The sequence below is a fragment of the Triplophysa rosa genome, linkage group LG25 (genome assembly GCF_024868665.1).
Source record: "Triplophysa rosa linkage group LG25, Trosa_1v2, whole genome shotgun sequence".
In the NCBI taxonomy this organism is placed as follows: Eukaryota; Metazoa; Chordata; class Actinopteri; order Cypriniformes; family Nemacheilidae; genus Triplophysa; species Triplophysa rosa.
Genome location: NC_079914.1, coordinates 8,838,507 through 8,860,624, shown reverse-complemented (window position 1 = coordinate 8,860,624; position 22,118 = coordinate 8,838,507). Strand labels below are relative to the sequence as shown.

General features: G+C 37.6%; 4 protein-coding genes across 6 annotated transcripts in view; 1 reads left to right on the top strand and 3 right to left on the bottom strand.

The window, feature by feature from the left end:
- Nucleotides 1-1,654: 1,654 nt before the first annotated feature.
- peak3 (PEAK family member 3) lies at nt 1,655-5,283 on the top strand. The gene is made up of 4 exons (XM_057326251.1): nt 1,655-1,923; nt 2,091-2,239; nt 2,638-3,146; nt 3,533-5,283. The coding sequence occupies exons 1-4, from the start codon at nt 1,844-1,846 to the stop codon at nt 4,586-4,588; spliced, it is 1,794 nt and encodes a 597-aa protein (XP_057182234.1). The 5' UTR covers nt 1,655-1,843; the 3' UTR covers nt 4,589-5,283.
- Nucleotides 5,284-5,378: 95 nt separating this feature from the next.
- Nucleotides 5,379-10,046, bottom strand: oaz1a (ornithine decarboxylase antizyme 1a). Its single transcript, XM_057326252.1, is given in 6 exon segments — nt 5,379-5,987; nt 6,085-6,170; nt 6,290-6,465; nt 6,907-6,993; nt 6,995-7,040; nt 9,855-10,046. Coding segments are annotated over 6 exon segments (645 nt in total). The 5' UTR covers nt 9,974-10,046; the 3' UTR covers nt 5,379-5,856.
- A 2,439-nt stretch (nt 10,047-12,485) lies between these two features.
- Nucleotides 12,486-16,176, bottom strand: amh (anti-Mullerian hormone). Its single transcript, XM_057326474.1, has 7 exons — nt 16,074-16,176; nt 15,498-15,814; nt 15,197-15,418; nt 14,765-14,882; nt 14,041-14,173; nt 13,391-13,818; nt 12,486-13,311 (listed from the first exon to the last, which is right to left on the bottom strand). The coding sequence occupies exons 1-7, from the start codon at nt 16,174-16,176 to the stop codon at nt 12,887-12,889; spliced, it is 1,746 nt and encodes a 581-aa protein (XP_057182457.1). The 3' UTR covers nt 12,486-12,886.
- Nucleotides 15,717-22,118, bottom strand: part of dot1l (DOT1-like histone H3K79 methyltransferase) — a 26,298-nt gene continuing 19,896 nt past the window's right edge. For all 3 annotated transcript variants that reach the window (XM_057325096.1, XM_057325099.1, XM_057325100.1), the window contains one exon: nt 15,717-22,116. Coding sequence is in view for 1 of the 3 variants with exons in the window: in XM_057325100.1 (XP_057181083.1) it covers nt 22,109-22,116 (8 nt within the window). In the remaining 2 variants the exon portion in view is untranslated. The remainder of the gene's footprint in view (nt 22,117-22,118) is intronic.

Here is a 22,118-nt window from a genome sequence, read left to right as displayed (position 1 = left end):
TGCGCTGTAAGTTGCTTTAGATAAAAGTATCTAGTACCAAATTAATAAATTACGTAACTCAGAAAATGTATGTTTGGGTTGGTAGAGAATGGGCTATCATAACCACGTTTACATGCACATCATTTTAAGTCTATTTTTAGTCAGTTGTGTTTGTAATATTATGGAACCCTTTAGTGTTCTCACTTATTATGGAAATGTGTATAATCTCTTCTGTCAGATGTGCTCTGTTGGTGTTTTCAGATGAGATAATAGATTCTCTCTGACTCACTCTTACTCATAGCCTGAAGAGCTTCATCTGCAGAGCCGTCTGAGGTCACTTCAGCACAATCACGCAGTTCATGACCTGACGCAGAATATATAGTATTAAAAACACATGATTGCATTTTTACAATTAAAAAAATAATAATAATGGACCGTTCCAAATTTTCATTTAATCAGCATTTCTAGATGAATTGTGGCCATTCCAGTCCAGTGTTTGTTGAATTTCAACAAAATCAAAACTTAGGAGTGACAAAGTCATCCAACAGCAATGTGAAAGACTGACAGCATGACAAGACACATAAAACTGTGATAAAAATGATCACATAAAAATGTTAACTTTTCCTAAATATGTGTACCAATATTACTGTTGTGTTGCTTAAAAGTGAATCTGAACTTGTTTTCTTTGTAGTATTTGAGGTCTGAAAAAATACAGAGCATCTTTTCTGTTATTTTGACCTGTTTCTCATTTCTCATAAGCTCCAGTGTTCATTTTCTGTAAATAAATACAAATAGAAACAACATTTTTATTAGAAATTTGGGAGAAATATTGTTAGTAGCGCACAGAACGAAACAAAAATGATCCCTAAACAAATACCATAAATAATTTCAGAATGATAGAGAAATTGTTACTTTGTAACTAATATTTTTTTGTTTTGGTACATATTTCACATATTTACATATCTGTCCCCAATCAGGACAAACCATTTTTGAATTTAAAAAAATGTAAGAAAAAAAAACTTATTTTTCATTTCCAATAAATATGTTCAGACCAATTAATCACATATTTATTGTTACTGATGTCACCGAACTTTCTGTATTCTTTAATAAACCAGACAAAATACTTAGGCTTTCTTATCGTGTATGTGGAACAACAGTACCCTCTAGTGGTCCAGACATCAAAACTCATTTCATGCGCAAACTCCCTCTTATAATGCCACTGGCTTTTTTAAGGATGTATGTTTGTAGATGTTTTTATTTAGTAATCATTATAGGGACATTAAATCCTGATCTAGTACATTATTACCTTGAATGCACTGTAAGTTGCTTTGGATACAAATGTTTGACAAATGCATTTAATCTAACTGTGACTCATAAAATATGATAAATAGTGCTTGAATGTAAATTTGTTGAATGCTATTAATGTTTTGTTCTTCTGTTCTTCAGAAAGCACAAATATAAAATACCAAAGAAAGTATGTGTACATCCCTTTATGTATAAAAATACTTAGCAGAAACAACCCCTCTGGATTTTACTCAAATTTAGCTCACTGCATTAGTACAGTGCAAGCAGATATCAAAAGATAGCAGTGAGTTTTTACCACAGCTTGTTCCCCTTTCAAAGTAGAAGTACAGTGAACATATGTGCACTCAACTTTTCCGCTGCCAACCTCAGACGTAAGATAGATAGGCTGAGGCTGTGTGTGTGAGACAGAGAGAGAGAGAGAGAGAGAGAGAGAGAGAGAGAGAGAGAGAGAGAATAACTACATGTGTGCTAACATGCTGGAAGAAAACTACAGGAACTGACAGTTGGAGGAGGGTGCGATGCATAACTGAAGACTTACGCTGTCACACAGCAAACTAAAATGCACCGGGCAGCAGACTACACTCTCCTGGGAGAGCCAGGAAAGACATCGCCACCTGCACTACCCATCAAACAGCGCAGGTATGTGATGCTTATGTTGACGTATAGGAGCTGTGATGCAGGAAACCTCAATTGCAAAAAGCAGTGGTTGCTCGGTATAGTGAACGATCAAAGAGTTGATCCTGTAACATGTTCCAATGTTTTTATGTTTCTACATCTGAATAAATTTGTATGTGCACATGTTTTAGGAGCAAGTCTTCTTCAAACTCAATCCAGGATCTCGAGATGAACATGGAAGATGTGCACTTGTCTGCACCACAGACCCCCTTGACTCCATTTGCTGAAGTGTTTCTATCTACTGACTGTAATGCCATCTACTGTCCTATACATCGATATGGTGAGCATAAAAAATAAAGGTGGATTTGTAAAGATTAATAGATGAAAAGATTAACAGCAAGCTTAGTTTTATAGAAAACGAGAACTTGACGTGAGAGGTACATGCTGTTATCTGTCACACGCAGAGCCTTCCCCATTGCTGGTCTTCATATTCATACTTATTCCCTTCAAACAACAAATATGAGAGAAGTAACACCTGAAACAAAAAGCCACAAGACAACCAAACCACTCACGTGGTACCAGGAACCGAAGCAGTTGAATTTCATTTTATTGTTTCATGAACACGTGACCAAGCAGATGTACCAAAATCTAAGTACGCAGGTGTGCGTGCAACTTGCAGAATGTGTGCACTTTAGCTTATATTGCTAGAAACAATCTGTCATTTGTCTTATTTCTCAGAACATCACCAGGCGAGGTTCTTCTCCGACCAAACTCCTCCTCCTATACCTAAAAAGACTCTTAAAAGAACTTTATCCCTGCCAGCGGATGCTTTGGACCCACCTTCCCTCGCTCACTCAGCAACCTACAACCATGAAAATCCCCTTTACATGATAACACCATTCCAAGACCAATTGGCGCTACAAGGGGACCACAAGGAAGAGCATCGTGAAGGTCTGTCTTTGCACCAGGTGACTTTTGATATCCCAGATGAGCAATTTAACAGACTCCTCAGGAGCTTCGGGAGCTATGAGCAGCTTTCCGCGGGCATTCAAGAGTGCTATCTTCAGTTTCTGAGGAACACGTTGCAGAACATTGAAATGGGTGTCTTTTTAAATGAGCAGGAGAACAAGACCGTAAGGACATCTCAGCCGAATGACTTTCTACTTTGTGAACAGCAGTGGAACGAGAGGGACGTTTACTACTTAGTGTGTTGTCCAAAGGTTCCTAGGAGGTTGTTCGCAGCACAGGTGAGATTATCAGTCATAAATTAGATACTGTGTGAAATTAATCTAAAAAAATGTAGTGTTGTATACTTGTGTGCAACATGATTTTCAATCCACGGCTGTAAATAGGCCATCAACACTTTCCCAGGCTGAGCCTCTGAACCACAGACTGCAAGAACATCCTTAAAAGGCAAGCCTGGCTAACAGTAAAAAAAAAACTCAAACCACACTTCCTCCATTATGCCAGGTGTTGAGCAACAGCAACAGCAGTTTGACATGTGCTACGTAACCCCAACTGAATGTTTTAAGCTCTAACGTAACTGTTTTTATGCGGCGTGCAACAGTTTTGGGGTAACGTCACCAGAATCTTACGTCTTGTGCTCATTCTAATTCTTCAATGTTTCTTGCAGGTTCAAGAAGATGACTCTGCATCAGATTGTCCTGTACCTTTCCTTCATCCAAACATCCAACAAGGTGTGATCCATTTCCCACAATGCACAGCTTCAACTCACGCCTCACAATCTGAGAGTCCCGAGACAACAACCGAGCCATCACACGGGGGCAGCACAGAGGCATGCCGACAGCAAACAGTCATCTCTCTTCTGGAGAAAGGTGTCAGTGTGACCATACTAAGAGACTTTCCTTTGGGGACACTTGAGGACTTTGTTAAGGAGGGACATTCTTTGCACTGCACCTATCCTGAAGTTTATGAGAGGAGGCTTTGTCTTCTCATCCTCCAGTTGGTAACAGGACTACAGCACCAGGGGAATGTAGTTCACCGGGAACTGAAACCACAGAGTTTCATGTTGGTGTGGCCTAGTGTTACATTGAAAGCGGTCGAACCCAGGGAATACCCAGGTTGGATGAATAAGGAAAGGGTCATGAATTCAGACACTTGTAACCTTGAGATCACAGTCTCTACAGATCAACCAGCCAACGGGAAGATGAGAGGTGAGATGTGTCAGACCATGTGGGAGAAATGGGGGACCCCTCGGTTGGTGCTGAGCTGCAACTTTGAGGATGAGGTTTTTATGGAAGCAACATCGCAGGAGCACCAGTTAGGAGATTTGTTGAGGTACTGTCTACACCTCACAAACAGTGACTCATCCCTCTGCCGAGACTGCCCATACTCTGCAGGATTGCTTTGGTTGGTGACCCAACTTACATTGGAGAAACCTGGGATAGTAATGGCCGATGTGGCAAGTGTCCTCCAGGTCTTACTTTGGGGTCCACGAAAGGGTCTCTTCCAGCAGAACCAACTGGACAGTTCTTTGTTTTCTAACTGGCTGTTAGTTAAGAGGTCGCTTTTGGTTCTCAAGCTTGCGGAGAAGGGACTGTTTCAAGATCAACGTGGCTTGGACTGGGAAGATTATCTCTGTCTGCAATATCTATGCTTTACGGACATTGAGAATGTGCATAGAATAACTGCACACATGGGCCTTCACAACTTTGTGAGATCATTTTAAACCGATTAAAACTTGGCCTCGCTTTTGTAAATCATCTGTAAACTGAATAAACGTAAAATGCAATCGCCAGTCGGCAAGCCGCTAGTACAGCTAACACCCGAAGTTAACTTAGATTTATGATCCATCTACACTTCCAAATACTATAAACTGATTGCACTATGCTACAGGCAGGAATGTCACAGTTCTACAATTTAGCTGACGATTAATCGCTTAATAATCATGATGTTATAGCGACTAATTGTTTGTTTAACGGTTTTGCCCATTATAACAGCTAGTTGTCATACAAACCTTTATTGTGTGCTTCATTAAAATATTGCCACATTCCTTTGTAAATTGTTGTTTGTAATATATTAAAGGTACAATTTGTATTTTTTTTGATGATCTATCGACAGAAACGCAGTGTAATATACTGTAACTATGTCTTCAGAGGTGTATAAAGACCTTACATAATGAAGCATTATGTTTTAATTACCTTAGAATGAGCTATTTCTATCTACATACACCATGGCCAAGCACTTTTTATATATTTAATCAGGTGGCCTTTCTAATTTGTAATCATACAGCTCCTTAAAAAGTTTTTTTGTACCTTTTTTATATAAACCATGCATTACAAAATCAACAAACTACTTGAGTTTGACCTTGTCGGGTTTACTTATTACAAATACACTACTTGGAAAAATGAATATTACGAAACACCCTAAGGGGTCTGAATGGCAATAAAGAAATAAAAAGAACGATAAACAGAAAAAGTGCATTATGCATACGAACGTGACAAGTACCACAACCAAGGCCGTGTAGGGTGAGAACTTTATTCTGCACACTGTAGCAAACATGCAGACAGATCCAACCTAAGTCATAACTAAAACCTTCAAGATACATGCACACATCAAGAAATGAAACGGCTTAACAAGGATAAAAGAAATCAGCAATGAAAACCACAATTACACATACATTGTTGCTTGGGGAATCTTAACCATAAATATTATACCCTAAAACAATCATTGCGTGGGAATGGGAGGCGGGAAAATCAGCATAGGAACAAATTACTCGAGTCAAACCCAGTGGTAATGGTTTATAGACTAATGGTCACTGAAAATTTGGTTTAAACTAGTGCAAATACGACTGAAAACACAGCACAATCCTTACAAGTACAACGTAGCAATTAACAAAAGTCTCAATCTGACACATTCATACGCACTATGTTTCTTTTAATGGTGACCATGTTGAGTGAGATGGTGTAGTTAACAGAATTAAGGATGTGATTGATCTTAATCGTCACTATCGGAGTCTCTTTCGATGCTGTAAGCCATGAAGAAAGCGTCGGGGCGGGTTGGGACGAGGGGATGACCCGGTCTCACAATCTCAAAGCCCATGAAACTGAATGTCCGCAGCAACGATGCTGGAAGGAAGCACAACGCAAAATTACGTTACCATTAGGCAGAACTTGATAGTACAAAAGGCACGATTACAGGAAGAGGAAGTGCCGAGAGCCTCACCTCTGTCATCTCGATTCTTGTGGAAGCAGATGAAAACGTGATCAACCTGTAGCTTCTCCTCTGCAAACTCCAGCAAGAGTGAAAAACTATTGAGGAAGAACACGACGACCAATAAGAAGATATTTTAATTTCCAGTTAACAGTGAAAAACATTTTTACAAGCTACACAAAAAAAAGAACCGTAAAACTGTGTTGATTTGACTAACCTGTCTTTGCTTCCTTCTGGAAGTACACCAGGGGGAATTTCGATGTAAAGATCTGCCCCCTTCAGTGCCCCCCTCCAGACTAAGCGCTTGCTCACAGAGCAGCGACGCTCGAAGAGCAAAAACCGTACACGGCTGTTCAACTGGGGGGCTTCCTCAAGAACTAGTAACTGTGCATCCTACAAAGAATAAACGAAGTTATTTATTTGCAACTTTCTAATATACAACAGTTAAAAAAAAACAATCCAAGAAGAAACTGAACTGTGGAAATGAGACGTTTCAATTATTATGAAATATGACAACCCCAATCCCTACTGGTAATGGGATTAATATGTAGGAGATGTTGACCCTTGCTTACAGAGATAGTCAAATAACCTTTGCTTACTGTAATAAACACTATCTTTGTGTAGCACACAGTCGAAAGAAATGTACTGTAGGGCAGACTGAAAACTGTCACAGGATCCAATAAACTTTGCATCATCTGTCAATGCCGTATGAGTTAAAGCATGTCTTTTTGGTTGTACAGTTTCTCGTTTTATAATATAGGCATTACGTTCTGTAGACAGATGATTTGCAAGTCATTTCAAATACAGGAACAGGAGCCAAAGCAATGTACTTACAGAATAGAATAGCTTAGCGGAAAGACTGTGATCCCTTTGATCATTCCCTCGCCCACCTGGGATCTTCAGGGGTGGGTGAGGGACATCAGGAACACCACAGAGGCCCTGGACACAGGTTACTACAGCGATGGGAACTGCAAACACAACACGTATGCATTACTAACCTGACGGTACATCATGAACACAAGTGCAAGGAAATAGACATGACATTTAAAGTGGCTTTCAAATAAGTTGGTGCAAATAAGTCATTTTCAAACGGAATATCCAGTCATTATATCGGTTTTTCCTGGCTTTATTATTTTCCACCTGGAAATTTGTAATAGATAATAGTAGGGATGCACGATAAATTATGGCCGATAAATCATTTCCTCTGGTTAAACTTCTTCAGCAGCCCGCTGTTCACAGTTAAAATGTACAGTAGTACAGTACGGTCTTTCTGACGTGATCATTCACTTACTGCAATATCAAAACATTGTTGATATATATAGATATAGTATTTATGAATGTGTAAAGTAAAGGAACAAAAGCATATTGTTTGAGTCACTGCTGTCTGAATGCTTTCTTTCTTTCTTGAGTCCTGTTAGACATGTGGCTATTAAGTATGGGTGGGTGAAATAATAGATTCACATTCAGTCCTCTAACGAAACTTATCGATTCACAGATTTCCAAAAATCGATTTTCTAGTTAAAAAATCGTTGGCACTAAAACGGCTGTAACTCATGAATTATTTTTTAATTAAGAAAATTAGCAGATTATTGCTAAAAAAAAAAAAAAATTAAGTGATTTTGATAAGTTTATTGTAATAAAAAAATATATATAAAAGGTGTTTTTCTTACATAAAAAATACATGAAAAAGAATTACGGATCAGCCCCAAAACTTCATAAGTCAAAGTCTCAAGGATCACCAACTGTTGTATCAAGTTTGGTCTTGATACATCAAATCTTGATGTGTCCGAGTTTTTTAGCTGCAATATTGCAAGAACCCACTAGGGGGCCATATGCTTTCCACTGGTTTTAACACTAGATCTGAAATTTGACCACAACAGACATCGAGATGCTTTTTTTACTTTTCCAATTAACAGACAATGAAAAAAAATTACACAAGCACAGAAACAAAATAAAAACAATTTTTTTTAATGAAACTATACTGTGAGAAGGGAAAGGACATAAACATTTTTAGCACACTCTTCCTACACACATTATTCTATACAACGGTGATGAAATATGTTTTCTAGAGACTTTCCAACTTTGTAACGTTTGTCACAATAAGGTAAGAATTCACATGCAAAATCTTTAAGTAAATCAGCTGTCCCGGATACGGGAGCCGATTTTTTTTTTGTAAACTTTTCAGTGCAGTGCATGTGACTCAAGGCAGGGTGGTCTAATTTCATTCCAATGATTTACACCAAGTAGCACAACAAGAAACCACACTTCATTTTGTGACACATTAAGCAATGGCTACGACTAATCCTTGAAGACTGGCGACAACACACCACTGCATTTAAAAAGGATGCATTACAGCAGCTTAGATCACGTGGGAAGGTAAACCTTTAGTTACACAACAGCTAGAAGCAGATGAATGAGCGCTCATGTACATTAATCATTTCAGTTTAATGAGTAAAGGTGGTTTTTTCAGGAAATCTGATGAAAGCTTTTCGAAATCAGTGACAAATATAAAAACCAAACAATCCACCCATTTGTCACACATCTGTAGTGTTACAGACAATGGGGGACAAATGTTGGTAAGCAACTTCCGTCTGCAAAGTAGCTATGAGGTATGTTACAGACACCCCATAAACGTACCTAAGTGTGCAAGTTGTGACATGACACCCAATTCACATGGGCAAATCATATTTTCAGCAGTTTTGACCAATATAATTGCCTTTAACATTTAAAAAAAAGTAAGCTTGCATACAATCAAACCAAGCAAAGAGGTATACCTGGTAAAAATTAGAATTTTATTAAACAGTTTCAAGTAACGTTTTAAAATATTATAGACGAACAAAGGTACACTAGTAAATAGTAATGCGATGACATTTCCTAGATTTTGTAATTTATTACCTTTTCCCCATATTAAATGATTGACCATCGTGGTAATTCGTACAGCACAGCTATGACGCACGAGACACAAACAAGTGGGGGATGGGCGAGGCGACATGTTAGCCATTAGCATTTTACCTTGGCCTGCGATTAACAAATATATATTAAACCCGATTCAACCAGACAGATTATTAGAATATTCTTCGCCTTTCTTTTAATGGCAATTAACGCAAAATGATATTAAATAAAACATACAGTAACACCATCGCGATTCTCTGAACTGACTTAAGTTAGCATGTTAATTAACCATTTAACGTTAGCTAAAACCGATCCGTCAATCACGTTGAGCTAAACTATAGACATAAATCACTCAATAATCCTACGAAAATAAAATAAATTGTATTAAATAAAAAATAGTACGTATATAGGTTACGTTATGCGTCTTAAAATGCGACCCTTTATTTCTTAGACAGCCATAGAGCAACAGTCATAAAAACTGACACTGGCAGTTATGGCAGTTGGAATTGACCGATTATAACCAATTGTTTCTATATCGTTCGATGCTCGCGACAAAAACGGTTACCTAGACACGTGCCTGTCAATCATTCTAACAGACGAATGATTGACAACATGAAGTGCTGATCGATGCTAGCTCGCTTGATACTGAGTTTATATTTCTCGGAAAATAAAACCGAGACATCTTACGTCACTTTAGGATTTTATTCAACGTCTTTCTGTCAGATTCAAAACATTCATACACCCACAACAAAGCAGCCAGACCAAAATTCATTTCATTGTATTTCATCATCATCTACATGCTATAGTATAGCATAGGCTTCATTGCTCAAACAAGGCCTCGAGCGATCAAGCCAGCTAGCCAAAACTCTTGCATAAAAGTCTCACGTTACCTTTCACTCTCGGATTTATTAAGGGTCAGGTCGATCACTGGCATCTTGGATATATTACTCTCTTTTTCTCTGACAAAACAGTGGCTATTCAGGATCGTCTGGAGGTTGGATTTAACCATCCGGCCAATGTCAAGGCTCGATTTCTCCTCTTGCCGTGCTCCGTCTGTTGTGAGCTGCTCGTAGGCCCGCTGTATTTATACTCGGAACGTGAGCGCGCGAGAGTGGGCGCGTCTTCTGCGGTACGTCATGTTTTCTAACTAACAAACAAATTGTTTGAGTGGAAATAAACAAAAATGGAATACAAAAGTGAATTATTAAGTTACAAAAAAAAACTTTTATATGTTTTGCAGTGTCTTCTTGGGATAACTAAAATATAAACATTTAATGAAGTTACATAACCTATAAATTATAACACACAAGTCTTACTGTTACTTTACTCTCAACATAATCACTAATACAAGATCCTATATAAAGATTTCTTAATTGTACAAACAAATACACATTTAATGTATACATTTACATGTATACATTAACATGTATACTTACATGTTTACATGTATACATGTTTACATGTATACATTAACATGTATATTTACATGTATACATTTAATGTAAACATACAGTATACTATATACACATATATATACTGTATATATATATATATATATATATACATACGTACGTATGTACATACATTCATACATATAATTAAAGTAAATATTAAGGTATTCACATGATATCCATAATAACATTTTGTCAAAAATAGCAATGACATGATTTGCTGATTAAGTTTGCATTTCTATGATAACAAATAACATTCATAAACAACCATGAACTGAAGACTGCACATAGACCTTGTCAATTCAAGCGCTTTTATTTATAATAATCGAGTCTCAGCTGTGCCTGTCCGTCAAAACTCTGAAGAACTTGAGACACTGCATGACACATTGGCTTTAAAACCACAAGTACTCCTTGAGCACCTCCTGGTTTCTACTAGTCCACTTTTGCCCGGTAAGAGCTGCGTTTCTAACTTCAACTATTGCTAATTTAGTTATTTTTGTTTATCTTTGGCTTTATGTAACTACATCACATTTATCAGAATTTTACTTGAATGAATGTAGTCTACAGTCAGACACTTGTTAAGTTCAAGTACTTCTGTACTTTCATCTACGCAGTTTGTGCAGACAGCTATTTCAGCTATTTATGTTTACATTCTGTTACATTTTGAGGAATTTGTGCCAATTTTCATACAACATTAGCTTGAATTAACAGCTAATATTTATTGGATGTTTTTGGTGTAAAATTGTTACGTACAGACCTTTGTTCTATTTTTCAAGTCTCCAGAGAGGATCACTGAACAAGTATGTACAGTGTGATCTATTACCATTACACCACAATTGCATGAATATGGACTTTTGTACAGTATATGCATATGCATCATATTGTTATATGTATATTGTAACAGGATAACGCTTATAGTAACACTTAACCATTCTGACCCAACAGTGAAATATCGTCGTATATTTCCTGTGGAATCCTTAAGTAAGGTGGAGAATCCATGGAAAAGCGTCACTCTAAATCGCTGTATAATGGTGGCAATGATCGTCGTGGCTGTCAGCTCAGGGGTTGAGAAAGTACAAGGTGAATTCTTAAATGTGAGTTATGCAATAAATATGTGTGTCAGTGTATTATATGTCCAGATATTACATTCAGATGGTCGTTATTGCAAAAATAAACATGATGATATTTTATTTTGTGATAATGAACAATTGGCTTTACATTATCTATCCATTATCAAATGGCCAATAAATGGACATATTGGTGTGAATTAAAAATATTTTACTGTGATGAGTAATATAAGAAACTGGAATAGCTTTTAGTTGTTATACAAACATATTCAACAGTGGTATTCTGGTATTGACCAATCAGAATCAAGTATTCCAGAAGGCCATGTAATAAGTATTTACAGTATCTTATTGTGCAACAGAGGTACTAGAGCCATACTTTGAAGAGACGGAAGAACCTGGATCAGAGCTTCAAGCTGGAGATCTTTCAGAGGAGGTAGGGCTTAAGGTTTTCTGTTTAAACAATATTTATGCAGTTTATTATTTTTTTTAAACTGTCTTTTTTCTACAGTCTGATTCATGGTGGGACACCTTTGCGTTCTGGAACTGGGGATCTGAGGATAAAATGGATGAGTTTAAAAAGAAAAGAGCAGGGAAGCAAAGGCAGCCTGGAGAGAACGTTGGACCACGGAAGATCCGTAACAAAGAAATGGACAAAGGATTACTGAAAAAGAAGGAATAGTGTGAAATATAAACTACGAATAGTGCTATGAAAGCAAAACGTTCAACAATAATTGGCATACACATTTAAATGAACATTTAAAAAAATGTACTCTGTCTTGAAATGTGAACTAAAACGTCGTTGATATTCTTATGTGGAGGCGGTGTGCAACCTATCTATCGTAGATGGGTGCATTCCTGGACCTGGCGTTCGCTGGGCCTGGTGTCAATAAAAGTTGTCATTTCAGTAACAAGGGCGTTTTCAGTTACAGGATATTCGCTTGAATACGATTACCTCTTATAAAACATAAGCTTGGGTTAAAATTGATGTCTTAATTCATGACACCTTTAATGTTTTAGATAACTGAGTACTATTTTGAGATTATTTCAGTATCACTGTGAGTACGTTTATTTATATTCATTGACACATATAAAACATCCTTTATACTGTATATACTTTATTCAAACACAGCCAAACATTTTGAATACATTTAGCGAATTGTTTCATACAGTTAAAAGTATTTCTGTATTGTCTGACATGTTAATTTTCTCTCAAATTACCTCCATTACACTTCAAATGACTAACAGATGATGTTGCACACCTGGACATGTACTAGTAATGCATTCGCATCAGTTTTGCATCTAGAAAAATAGAAGACCACTGTTGGGTATTTTCAAGGAAAAAATGAACGCAGGTCTGTGAAATTTCACTTGTACGTTGCAATATATCAACACACACATTGGCTGTCAGCGACACTCGCACTTGGTCGCCACTGCTTTGGGCTTGAAGTATATAGCGGTGGCCTTGCTCTCCAGCTCAATCACCGACAGGTCTCCGTATTCCACCGGCACGCAGCACGGAGCGCGGTTGATGGGGTGGCCGCTCTGGATGTAGCTGTTCAAGAGGATGACGTGGTTGATGCAGGTGGCTTTTTGGGGGAAACTGCAGGATCCTTCACAGTTATTGATCCCGACCGTGGAGGGTTCGATGGCGTACATCCTCATGGATACGTTCAAGGACTGAAGCCGACACTCTTGGGATATCGTCTGGCTGTCTTCGTCCGCTCTGGCTGCCCTTTGGGCCCGTTCCACCTCCAAGATGCTGAGTACCGTCTGCAGGGCTTTCAGCAGCAAAACGGACCTGTATTGGGCTTCTTTGTGCTCTATCGTGACTAAAAATGAACCTCTATTAAAGTCTAACGTCAACTTATACGAATGCTTCTGCATAAAATCTAAAAGTGCAGTACTCACCTGCTTCATCATTCGTTCCTTCTGGAGTAAGGGCACTCATTTCAATTAGTCGCTGAAGCCTGTCATTCACGCTTTGCTCCGCCTCCGCCTCCTTCACCTGAGCAATGGCTTCGTCCAGTCTCAGTCTGAGCACAGAAAGCAGAGGACTCTCCAGGTTCAGCTCCACACGGTGAGTCTGGAGACTTTGCTGGTGCGGTGGGAACACAAATACAGTCTGGGTGGATGAATTCACCAGGCCTGAAAGAAGAAACTGTGGTGATGACTCTCCAAGGGTCAAAGGTGGTAGAGAGTTAAGTGCGTATAAAGAGGCCGTGCTCTCCTCTTCCAGAGACTCTTGCGGATCCTTCTGGGGAAGAACTTCGTTCAAGAACTTCTGCAGCTCGCACAGGAAAAGAAAGGTTTTGGAAGGAGGGAGAGGACTGGAAGGTCTGGACACAAAGGTTGACACAAACAAAATAAAAGGTCAAATCAGGTGCACTGTATTATGGGATAAAGAGTGGGGTACACAGTGTGCTTCATATTTTGGCAAACGTAGTCATCTGGTCATTCCATGGTGTTTACAGTATACACATAGCATTTTTCAGCTGTCTTTATCACTTAACACATATTTAAAGTCAGCGTTTTAAACCTGCATTAAATGCATCACTTACCTGGGGTAAGGAGAAGCACTTTCACTGTGGCCTTTCTCAGCGAGGAAAAGCAACGTCGGCTTCATTGTGATATTGCTGTCATTCACCTTCCTCATCAAGATTTCCTGAAGATCAGACAGACTGCGTTTCTTCCCTAAGATGAAAAGAAAACTTGTGACGGCATTCCTAGAATCATTTTTGGAGTGATAACTAACAAAATATGTTCTAAAAACGTTTTTCTAACATTGCTGTTTTTATACCAATGTATTTATAACGTTTTAGACCAATAAAAGATATATAATGTTGATAACATGCTCTTTGAACGTTACTGAAAGAAGGTTTTGATAAACTTTGAGGAATATGTTCTAAAAACGTTTTTTTAATATTGCTGTTAAGTTGCAAATGTTTTTCAACAGCCTACTATAAATGTAAGAATAACATTTTTATACCAATGATTTTATAACCTTTTAGACCAATCAAAGATATATAACGTTGATAAAATGCTCTTTTAACATTACCGAAATAACATTTTGATAAACTTCTAAAAAGGTTTTTCTAACATTGTTGTTAAGTTACTAATGGTTTTAAACAGCCTACTATCAATGTAAGAATAATGTTCTTATACCAATCAAAGATATATAACATTGTTAAAATGCTCTTTAACGTTACTGAAAAAACTTTAAGAGAACTTTTAGAGAACGTTGACTAAGGTTCTGAGTATGTTCGGTGTTAGATGGTGTCTCACCATTTTCAGCTTTCAGTGTCTTAACCTTTACTCTCAGCTTTAGGTGAGCATGTGTATGACTCTTCCTTTGTCTTCCTGCAAGGATGAGGAAACGCGTGCTCTCCGAAATGCAAACCGTCTGAAAGAAAGACAGCCAAAAACATCATAACTTATTGGTGCAGCAATAACTTTGGGGAAACAAATCAACAGGTTGTTGTCATGGATAGCACACACTTCAACACTTCATCTAAAAGTCAATATTACAGTATTAATAAAACAATTCACAAAGCAAAGCAACCCAACTTTTCATGACACAGGGGTAACTGTTGCTGTTAATTCACTAACACATTTTCTACAGCAAATCCTTCATATAATCTTTCAAATATACAGTATAATATAAATGGTATTTACAACACTAACTAGTATAACAGTCTATAAAAAAAATCATGTAACCTGCATATTTGGATGCAGAAAATGACTGTTGAACATTATAGTCAAGTCATCTGCCTCCACGGATCCCACGTTAAACAGGAGCATCAAAGAGAAGGGGCTGGTTGGATGGATAAACCTCGGGAACTTGAGGGCCAAAATGATCTCTTCTTCCTTCTCAGCCTCCCAGATATCAACTATAACGTCCACAAAACTCAAATTATATCTGTCAACTATAACGATAACCTATTAACAGAAAAGAATACCACAGATAAACTAGAAAACAGAAATTGAGAAAGTGCAAAAATAATGTACCCTCTGTTGCCTGGACACCCTTAATGCCGTTTTGTTGTTGCCGCACACTCTCGGTTAGTTGTGTCAATGCAGTAACCTGCAAATCACGAATTGCATCATGTTGCGGACATATTCCGAATCGCTGGAACTCCGTACTCCCCAGTTCACTGCCATGATTCAGGGCTGACAGGAAGTCATCCACGGCATGATAATTAGCTGGTTGCTTGTCATGACATGGGACCTCTTCAGTGGCATGAGTTGAATGGGCAGGTGGGTCAATCGGGTGTTCAGCGACAATTTCGGGCAAATGTGCAGCACATCTGACATCACCCTCCTCACCATTGTGTCCTGTTAAGTCAGTTATATAAACATTTTAGGGTGTGTGAACGGACCAAAACATCCCATTTTAGGAGTTCTCTAGAGCGCTGCCTGCATAGCAGCCAATGAAAAAATAACAAAATTTTAAATTTCTTTAAATTCCAGAAACAACATTAATAAACAAAGAATTTTGACTATTTTACTATCACATGTCAAAATGACTTGGAATTAAACTTGAAATCTTAAAAAGAATTGGGACGCAGATTTAAAACCATTGGAGGTCACTGACCTGACTGCTCCGCATGTCCCACCGTGGTACTATAGGACCCAGTCAAACCCAGTAAAAGCATCAGGCAAATTCTTGCCTGCACGAGCATCTTCTCTGATTCCATCGCTGTCCAGCACTTGTTTTGGGGTGGGTCAGCTAAGGCGATGTGATTTATATACACCTCCCAGTGTCCCGACAGAACCCAAGCTTCCACGAAAGCTTGTCCTTGGAGTAACAGTGGGTATTCGAGGCATGCGGGTGGACGTGTGAATGTAGATGGACAGTGAATGGATATTGCATGCCTATGAGGTTTGATAAGATGAGGGGGAGCTCACACAGATAACAGAATACTGTGTAGAATCCCGGACACACAGCTGCGGTGTGTGTATGATAACGGTTCTGAGACTCCTTGTTGGTAAATTGCAACAAAGTTTTTTTTTTTTTTAGATCATCTCCCGCTTTGTTTTGTTCCCATGGGATGAAAGTCAATGGGGGTCAATGTTGTTTGGTTACCAACATTCTTGAAAATATCTTCTTTTGTGTTTTGCAGAGGAAAGAAACTCATATCAATTTGGAATGACATGAGGGTGAGCAAATGAAGAAAGCATTTTCATTTTTGAGTGAACTATCCCTTTGGTTATCTCAAAGTTCTTTGGATGAATTGCTCTACTACGGTATAGTATGGTTTATCAACCAGTATGTGTAAGCGTTTTAGTAACAGTAGCATTTCAAATGCTAAAATTTGCATAAAAAGTTTTATCATTTTTATTCAGATGCCCGATCCCAATCAATAATAAAAAAGACTGTAGAAAAGTACATAAAAACAAAGCCAGCAAGATTGAAAGCCGTTATGAAGGCCAAAGGAGGCCATACAAATATTACGTCTTTTGGTTGTGTGAATTAAAACTATTTAGTTGTTTCTGCTTTTGACAGATTCCCAAAATACATTCGCTTAATTATGACAGGTGGCCTAATACATTAAGCCCTGTACATTACACACCATTTACAAAATGAGATCCTGTTTTCTTGCATGTGTACACCACTGTCGAGCTACCCATTGGTGAAATTCCTCTTTTGAGAAGACACACAGCTGCTGTTTTTAAGACTTTCAAGGTCCCTCGAGCACTAGGTGTTTCATCAGACCTAAGAGATAAGGCTAGGATCTATGGCCCAAAGGAATGGCTGAGAACTGGCATGAATAACACGGGACACAATGCTAGATAGTTTACCATAACTGGAATTCGAAATGAGAAAAAAGCATTTAATATCCAGCATCTTTAACAGAACATAATGAGTATTTTGTATACGCCCTCATTCTAGAAAAGACATATTAATGGGTTATCATAACCATGTTATTATAACTTTACTGCTATTATATAGTTGCAGTTCACTATAGTAGATGGACATCATTTGGTTTTGCCAAATACAAACAATCGGGGCAATGCCAACTGGTAAACATTAACAGTGGTGAGAGGTACTTCTCAAAACACAAAGGTCTACTTCAGGTCAAATAAGAACGCAAACAGTTCAATCTGTTCTATAACTAACATTTGTGTATGATTGGATATGTACTGATATTACATTTCTTGCAAATTATGTTCTACATCACCTCTGCTCAAAATTCCAACAACGATTATATTTTTTAAGACGTAGGTTGGTAGGAGTAAGTCGGGGTATTATGTTATTTTATCAAGCAGTTTTAGGAAGTCTGGTAAATTATGGTATGCAAATTTGGTATGGCAATCTTACAGTACAATCTAAAGCACAGTTTGCAAATCTTGTAAAAATTGCGATGACAATTATGGGTGTAAGAGAATATGAATTACTTCCGTCTAGTTTATTCACCAAAAAATGCAAAGAAACAGATCAAATTTAGATTTTTTTTATAAACACTTTATTAATATCACTAAACAAAAGCTGCAATTTAAAATATGAATAGAATCAGGCATTATGATGAAAGCACCAAACATATTGAGACGAATGTGACAACTAAGAGTTTGCTGTTAATGCACAATTATTTACTTTCTACCAAAGAGTGACTCTGTGAAAATAGGAATAGGTATTATATTTTTTTTATTTAAGGCAAATATTTCAATTAAAGCTCATATAAACTTTGAGCGCATATGTATTATTAATTGAAATCGCAATCACAGGAAAATAATGTGCAGTAAAGCAAACTCAAAAAAGGTTAACCCCTTCCCTCCCTGTCAATATTCATTAATATTTGTCTGGTATGAAGACAGCTAATGTTTTAAACTGGTTTTCCTGAGACACTAGAAACAATCTACGAGTTTACATATTTCAAATCTGACAACATGTCAAAGGACTCAAGTTGCCATATGCAATATACGACCTTGTACACGTACCTGAGAAAATGCAACATCTGCGAGAATGATGAACTGTTTTCAATTTTAAATAACGAAACATCAATTTTCAGAACTAAAGAGTTCAAATGAGACATCAGAATAAGTAAACAAGCCAAGCTTGCATTGACGTTTTTTAAATGTTTCCGCCTCTTTAGCACAACGTAAGAGGCGTATGGATTTCATAGCTGCATTTCCTTGTTTAAAGTGTAGGAGAGCACCTTTACTGTTGTACTCAGGATTATGAAACCATAACAAAACCAACATTGAAAAACAGTCGCAAATATATCAAAACACAAATTGGCCATTGAAACAGGTAACATTAACAATGATTATTAATCACTACAAATAAAACCTCAGTGCTGGTAACAATGGACTTGTTTACTGGTCAAAATCCTATTTCATCAAAAGTCCTTAGTTTACAGAAAGACCATTACACAATATTCTTATTTTTTACACCATCATCTATTAAACAGCATTTTGACTACAAAGCTTGGGTGAGGTTGATTTTTTCCTTGAGCACATACTCAAAAGCAAAACACAAAAATACATGATAAAGAAAAAAAGGACGCAAACTATAAGTAGGTTTAATCCTGCTTTGTCTCCATTTGCAACACTGCAGTAGCTAGTGACAGACCGATATATCGGGCAGGTCGGTATTTTGCGATTATGAGAATTGAATAAAGTTATGAGAAGGTATAAAGGAATCGGCTTAAAAATATTATTTAGTTAATATTATATCGGTCATTAAAAACAGACATCGGTTTATCACTAGTACAAGCGCACTAACCACCTCTATGGTCACATCAAAATAACCACACGTCACTACGATACGCAAGAAAGTTTAAACTCTAATATACACGCAACACACTCTAGGTCTAGGACATGCTTTGATAGTGGATTGTAGCTTTTGGTATGGGCACATCTGACATCCGTGCAAACAGCAGCATGAGTTTTAATAAGATGAAGCTGTTTGTGTTACATTGTGGAAAACAATACAATGAATATTTCATCCCAAAATAAAAAGCCATTGTTTGCTCATCATCATGACACCCAAGAACCATACGCGTTTGGTTTAGTGCAAAAGATGATTTGAAGAACTGACATTTTCTTGCAATTACAGTGAATGGGGACTAGAGCTTTCAAGCTTCAAAACGTGCTCATGCACCTAATTCCAAGTTGTGTGAGACTTTGGTTTGGGAAAACATGAGGGTGAGTAAACGACTCATTTTCATATTTGGGCGAACTGTCAGCACCAAGCCGCCTGGGCCTAATAAAGTAGTAAAATAAATTTAACACGCACTCATTTATGCGAACGCCAAAAGTCAAGAAATAAAAGCAACTAAATGCCATATGGCACCAGTTTAGTTTTTTTATACAAGCCATGAACAGTCAAGTCACGCTTTAAGCATCGGCAGGTTCGGAATTCAGACACGAGCACCATTTAAGTCAATAAAAAAATCTTCAAAATAAAGTTCTGCGACGTGTGATCTTCCACGTGTAAGTATTCGGCTCTTAAGACCAAAAGGTGTTTCTTCTGTATAAAACCGGCACTGTCCATACAAGCAGGGTCTGCTTCATGCAAGGCGTCACGTAACACCATTACATCATAAATATCAAAGAAATAAATGCCGCAAGGCTTGAAAACATCCCTGTTTAAAAGAAGCACCAAGAATCTTTATTCGTTTCTTTTTCCGTTGATGTTCTGAATATAAATAAGCACAGTCTAAAGTTGTACAGACAGTAGCACCATAGTTTTTCAGACCGCGAGTCAAGTACAAACACTTGTGCTCCGACACAAAACAAAGAGCAATCGCAAACAAAATCAACAACAAAATGATTCAAATGATAAATAACCCCAAATTATATACAATTATAGTCTGAGAGACATCATCATTCACAGTACAAAAAAAACGCAGAATAAAATACACAAAGGAAATGCAAGGATGAGTTGAAGTTGCCCAGTAGTTTCTTTTACTTGTTTTGTAATCATTTTGCATTTCCCCAGTGTGTACGTTTAGGTTCATGTACGAGTGTGTGCTCTGTGCTGGTTTTCCAGGTAGCAGAAAGCACCATGACATCCGAAGGAAAACACTTGTTTCTTTGTAAGATCTGCGAGGAAATGGTTCAGCACCAGATTCACCTGAATAAGCCTGTACCGTGTAAGACACTGCACCCAGATTTAACAAAACGTGCATTGTATTGTAAGGTTCACCGGAAACCGTTGAGAGTATGGAAGCTTGAGTATTAAAACAAACTCGACTGATCACCAAAAGCTGCAGTGAACGTAGTGATTGGTTAGCTAACTTGGTTTCAAAACAACTTCTTACAGGCATCTGCTCATTCTGTGGCTCATTCCCTGCAGATTGCTTGAATATTTGTGTCTTTCCGGGAAGGTGCAGTTGTGTAGGTTGTATATACAATGAAAATTCGATTGAATATTCACGCTGTGTAAAACATTAATAGTCTATCCCTATGACAAATAAAAGCACGCAAGTATTAAAATGATGCATGCCGTTATGATTGCAAAAAACTGCTCCACAGGTAAAGATATCCAGTGTAAAAATTAAAACATGAATTAATTACAGGTGTATCTTTTTACGTTTGTCAAGAACATGTACAGGTCATATTTTACCCTAAAACCGATCAAAATAAATGGCATGAAGACATTTTTAATGTAAAGATTAATTTTGGATTGATTTTTCAATAAAGCACATATCCATCAATACTGTAATGTGAACAAATCTCATTACTGTAATGATTTACGTAAATGTTAAAACATCCAGATGCATTACAGCAATGAGATTCTTTTCTACATTACAAGAACAAAAAATGACAAATGAAAAAGTCACAAAACGCGGTGTAAAAAATGCAATAAATAATCAAATAAATTAAGGTCCTTTGCATGACTTTGGACAAAACATGATTTTGGAGTAAAATATGACTCACAAGATGTTTATGAGAGTTTCACCCTTATACAGCCAGAGCTTGTGGTTTCTTCATATCTTTTTCATATTCCTATAGATGGCCAGTAAAATTTAAGATGATATGCTGCTATAAAACGGGTTTATTGCTGAAACAAAAAAAAAACGTTCCAAGCATGGGGAGTCTGACAAGCTCAAGCTATAAGGATGAAATCCTTGCATGGGGATTAGAAAACAGTTTCAAACTTTAGATACGGTGCTTCAAACATTTCACCCGATAAAGAGTTCCTCATAAAAGCCACATTTGTTTCCATTGATAACAGCAGCAAGGTTATAAAGATTCACAAATATTTTTCTGTGTGTGTACGGCCCATGTGACTAGAAACAGCATTCCTAACATGTAAAACACTTCCCAACCCGGAGAACATGATCCATTGTGAAACCACTAAAAATTTAGATTGAGTTCCCAAAACATGAACTTAAATGTAATCCAAGCATCTGTAAGGCCTTGTTAAATAATAATGAATAATTCATAACTGTAAGCTCACCCCAGCATGGTGCTACCCTAAAAAGGAATTTACACACGTAAATCTGAATATGATTTATGAGGGGGGGGGTGTTTCTATGGAGCTGCACCTTAGATCGGTTCAGATACCCAAACCAGTGTTACAGTGGCGGCTTTAGCAAACGTTTGAGCACCGGTGAGCGTTGAGCCCATTGGTCCACGTCTGTCCATTGCATAGGTTAAGTTGGGTTGAGGTAGATTTCGTCAGTTACCT

What these genes read in the sequence shown, in the direction of transcription:
- peak3 (XM_057326251.1), top strand. Translation starts at nt 1,844, where the DNA reads ATGCACCGGGCAGCAGACTACACTCTCCTGGGAGAGCCAGGAAAGACA. An exon ending in CTACCCATCAAACAGCGCAG is followed by an intron (nt 1,924 to 2,090) that starts GTATGTGATGCT and finishes CACATGTTTTAG; the next exon opens with GAGCAAGTCTTCTTCAAACT. An exon ending in CTGTCCTATACATCGATATG is followed by an intron (nt 2,240 to 2,637) that starts GTGAGCATAAAA and finishes CTTATTTCTCAG; the next exon opens with AACATCACCAGGCGAGGTTC.
- amh (XM_057326474.1), bottom strand. Translation starts at nt 16,176, where the DNA reads ATGGAATCAGAGAAGATGCTCGTGCAGGCAAGAATTTGCCTGATGCTT. An exon ending in GGGACATGCGGAGCAGTCAG is followed by an intron (nt 15,815 to 16,073) that starts GTCAGTGACCTC and finishes CTGACTTAACAG; the next exon opens with GACACAATGGTGAGGAGGGT. An exon ending in AGTGCTTCTCCTTACCCCAG is followed by an intron (nt 13,819 to 14,040) that starts GTAAGTGATGCA and finishes CTTTGTGTCCAG; the next exon opens with ACCTTCCAGTCCTCTCCCTC.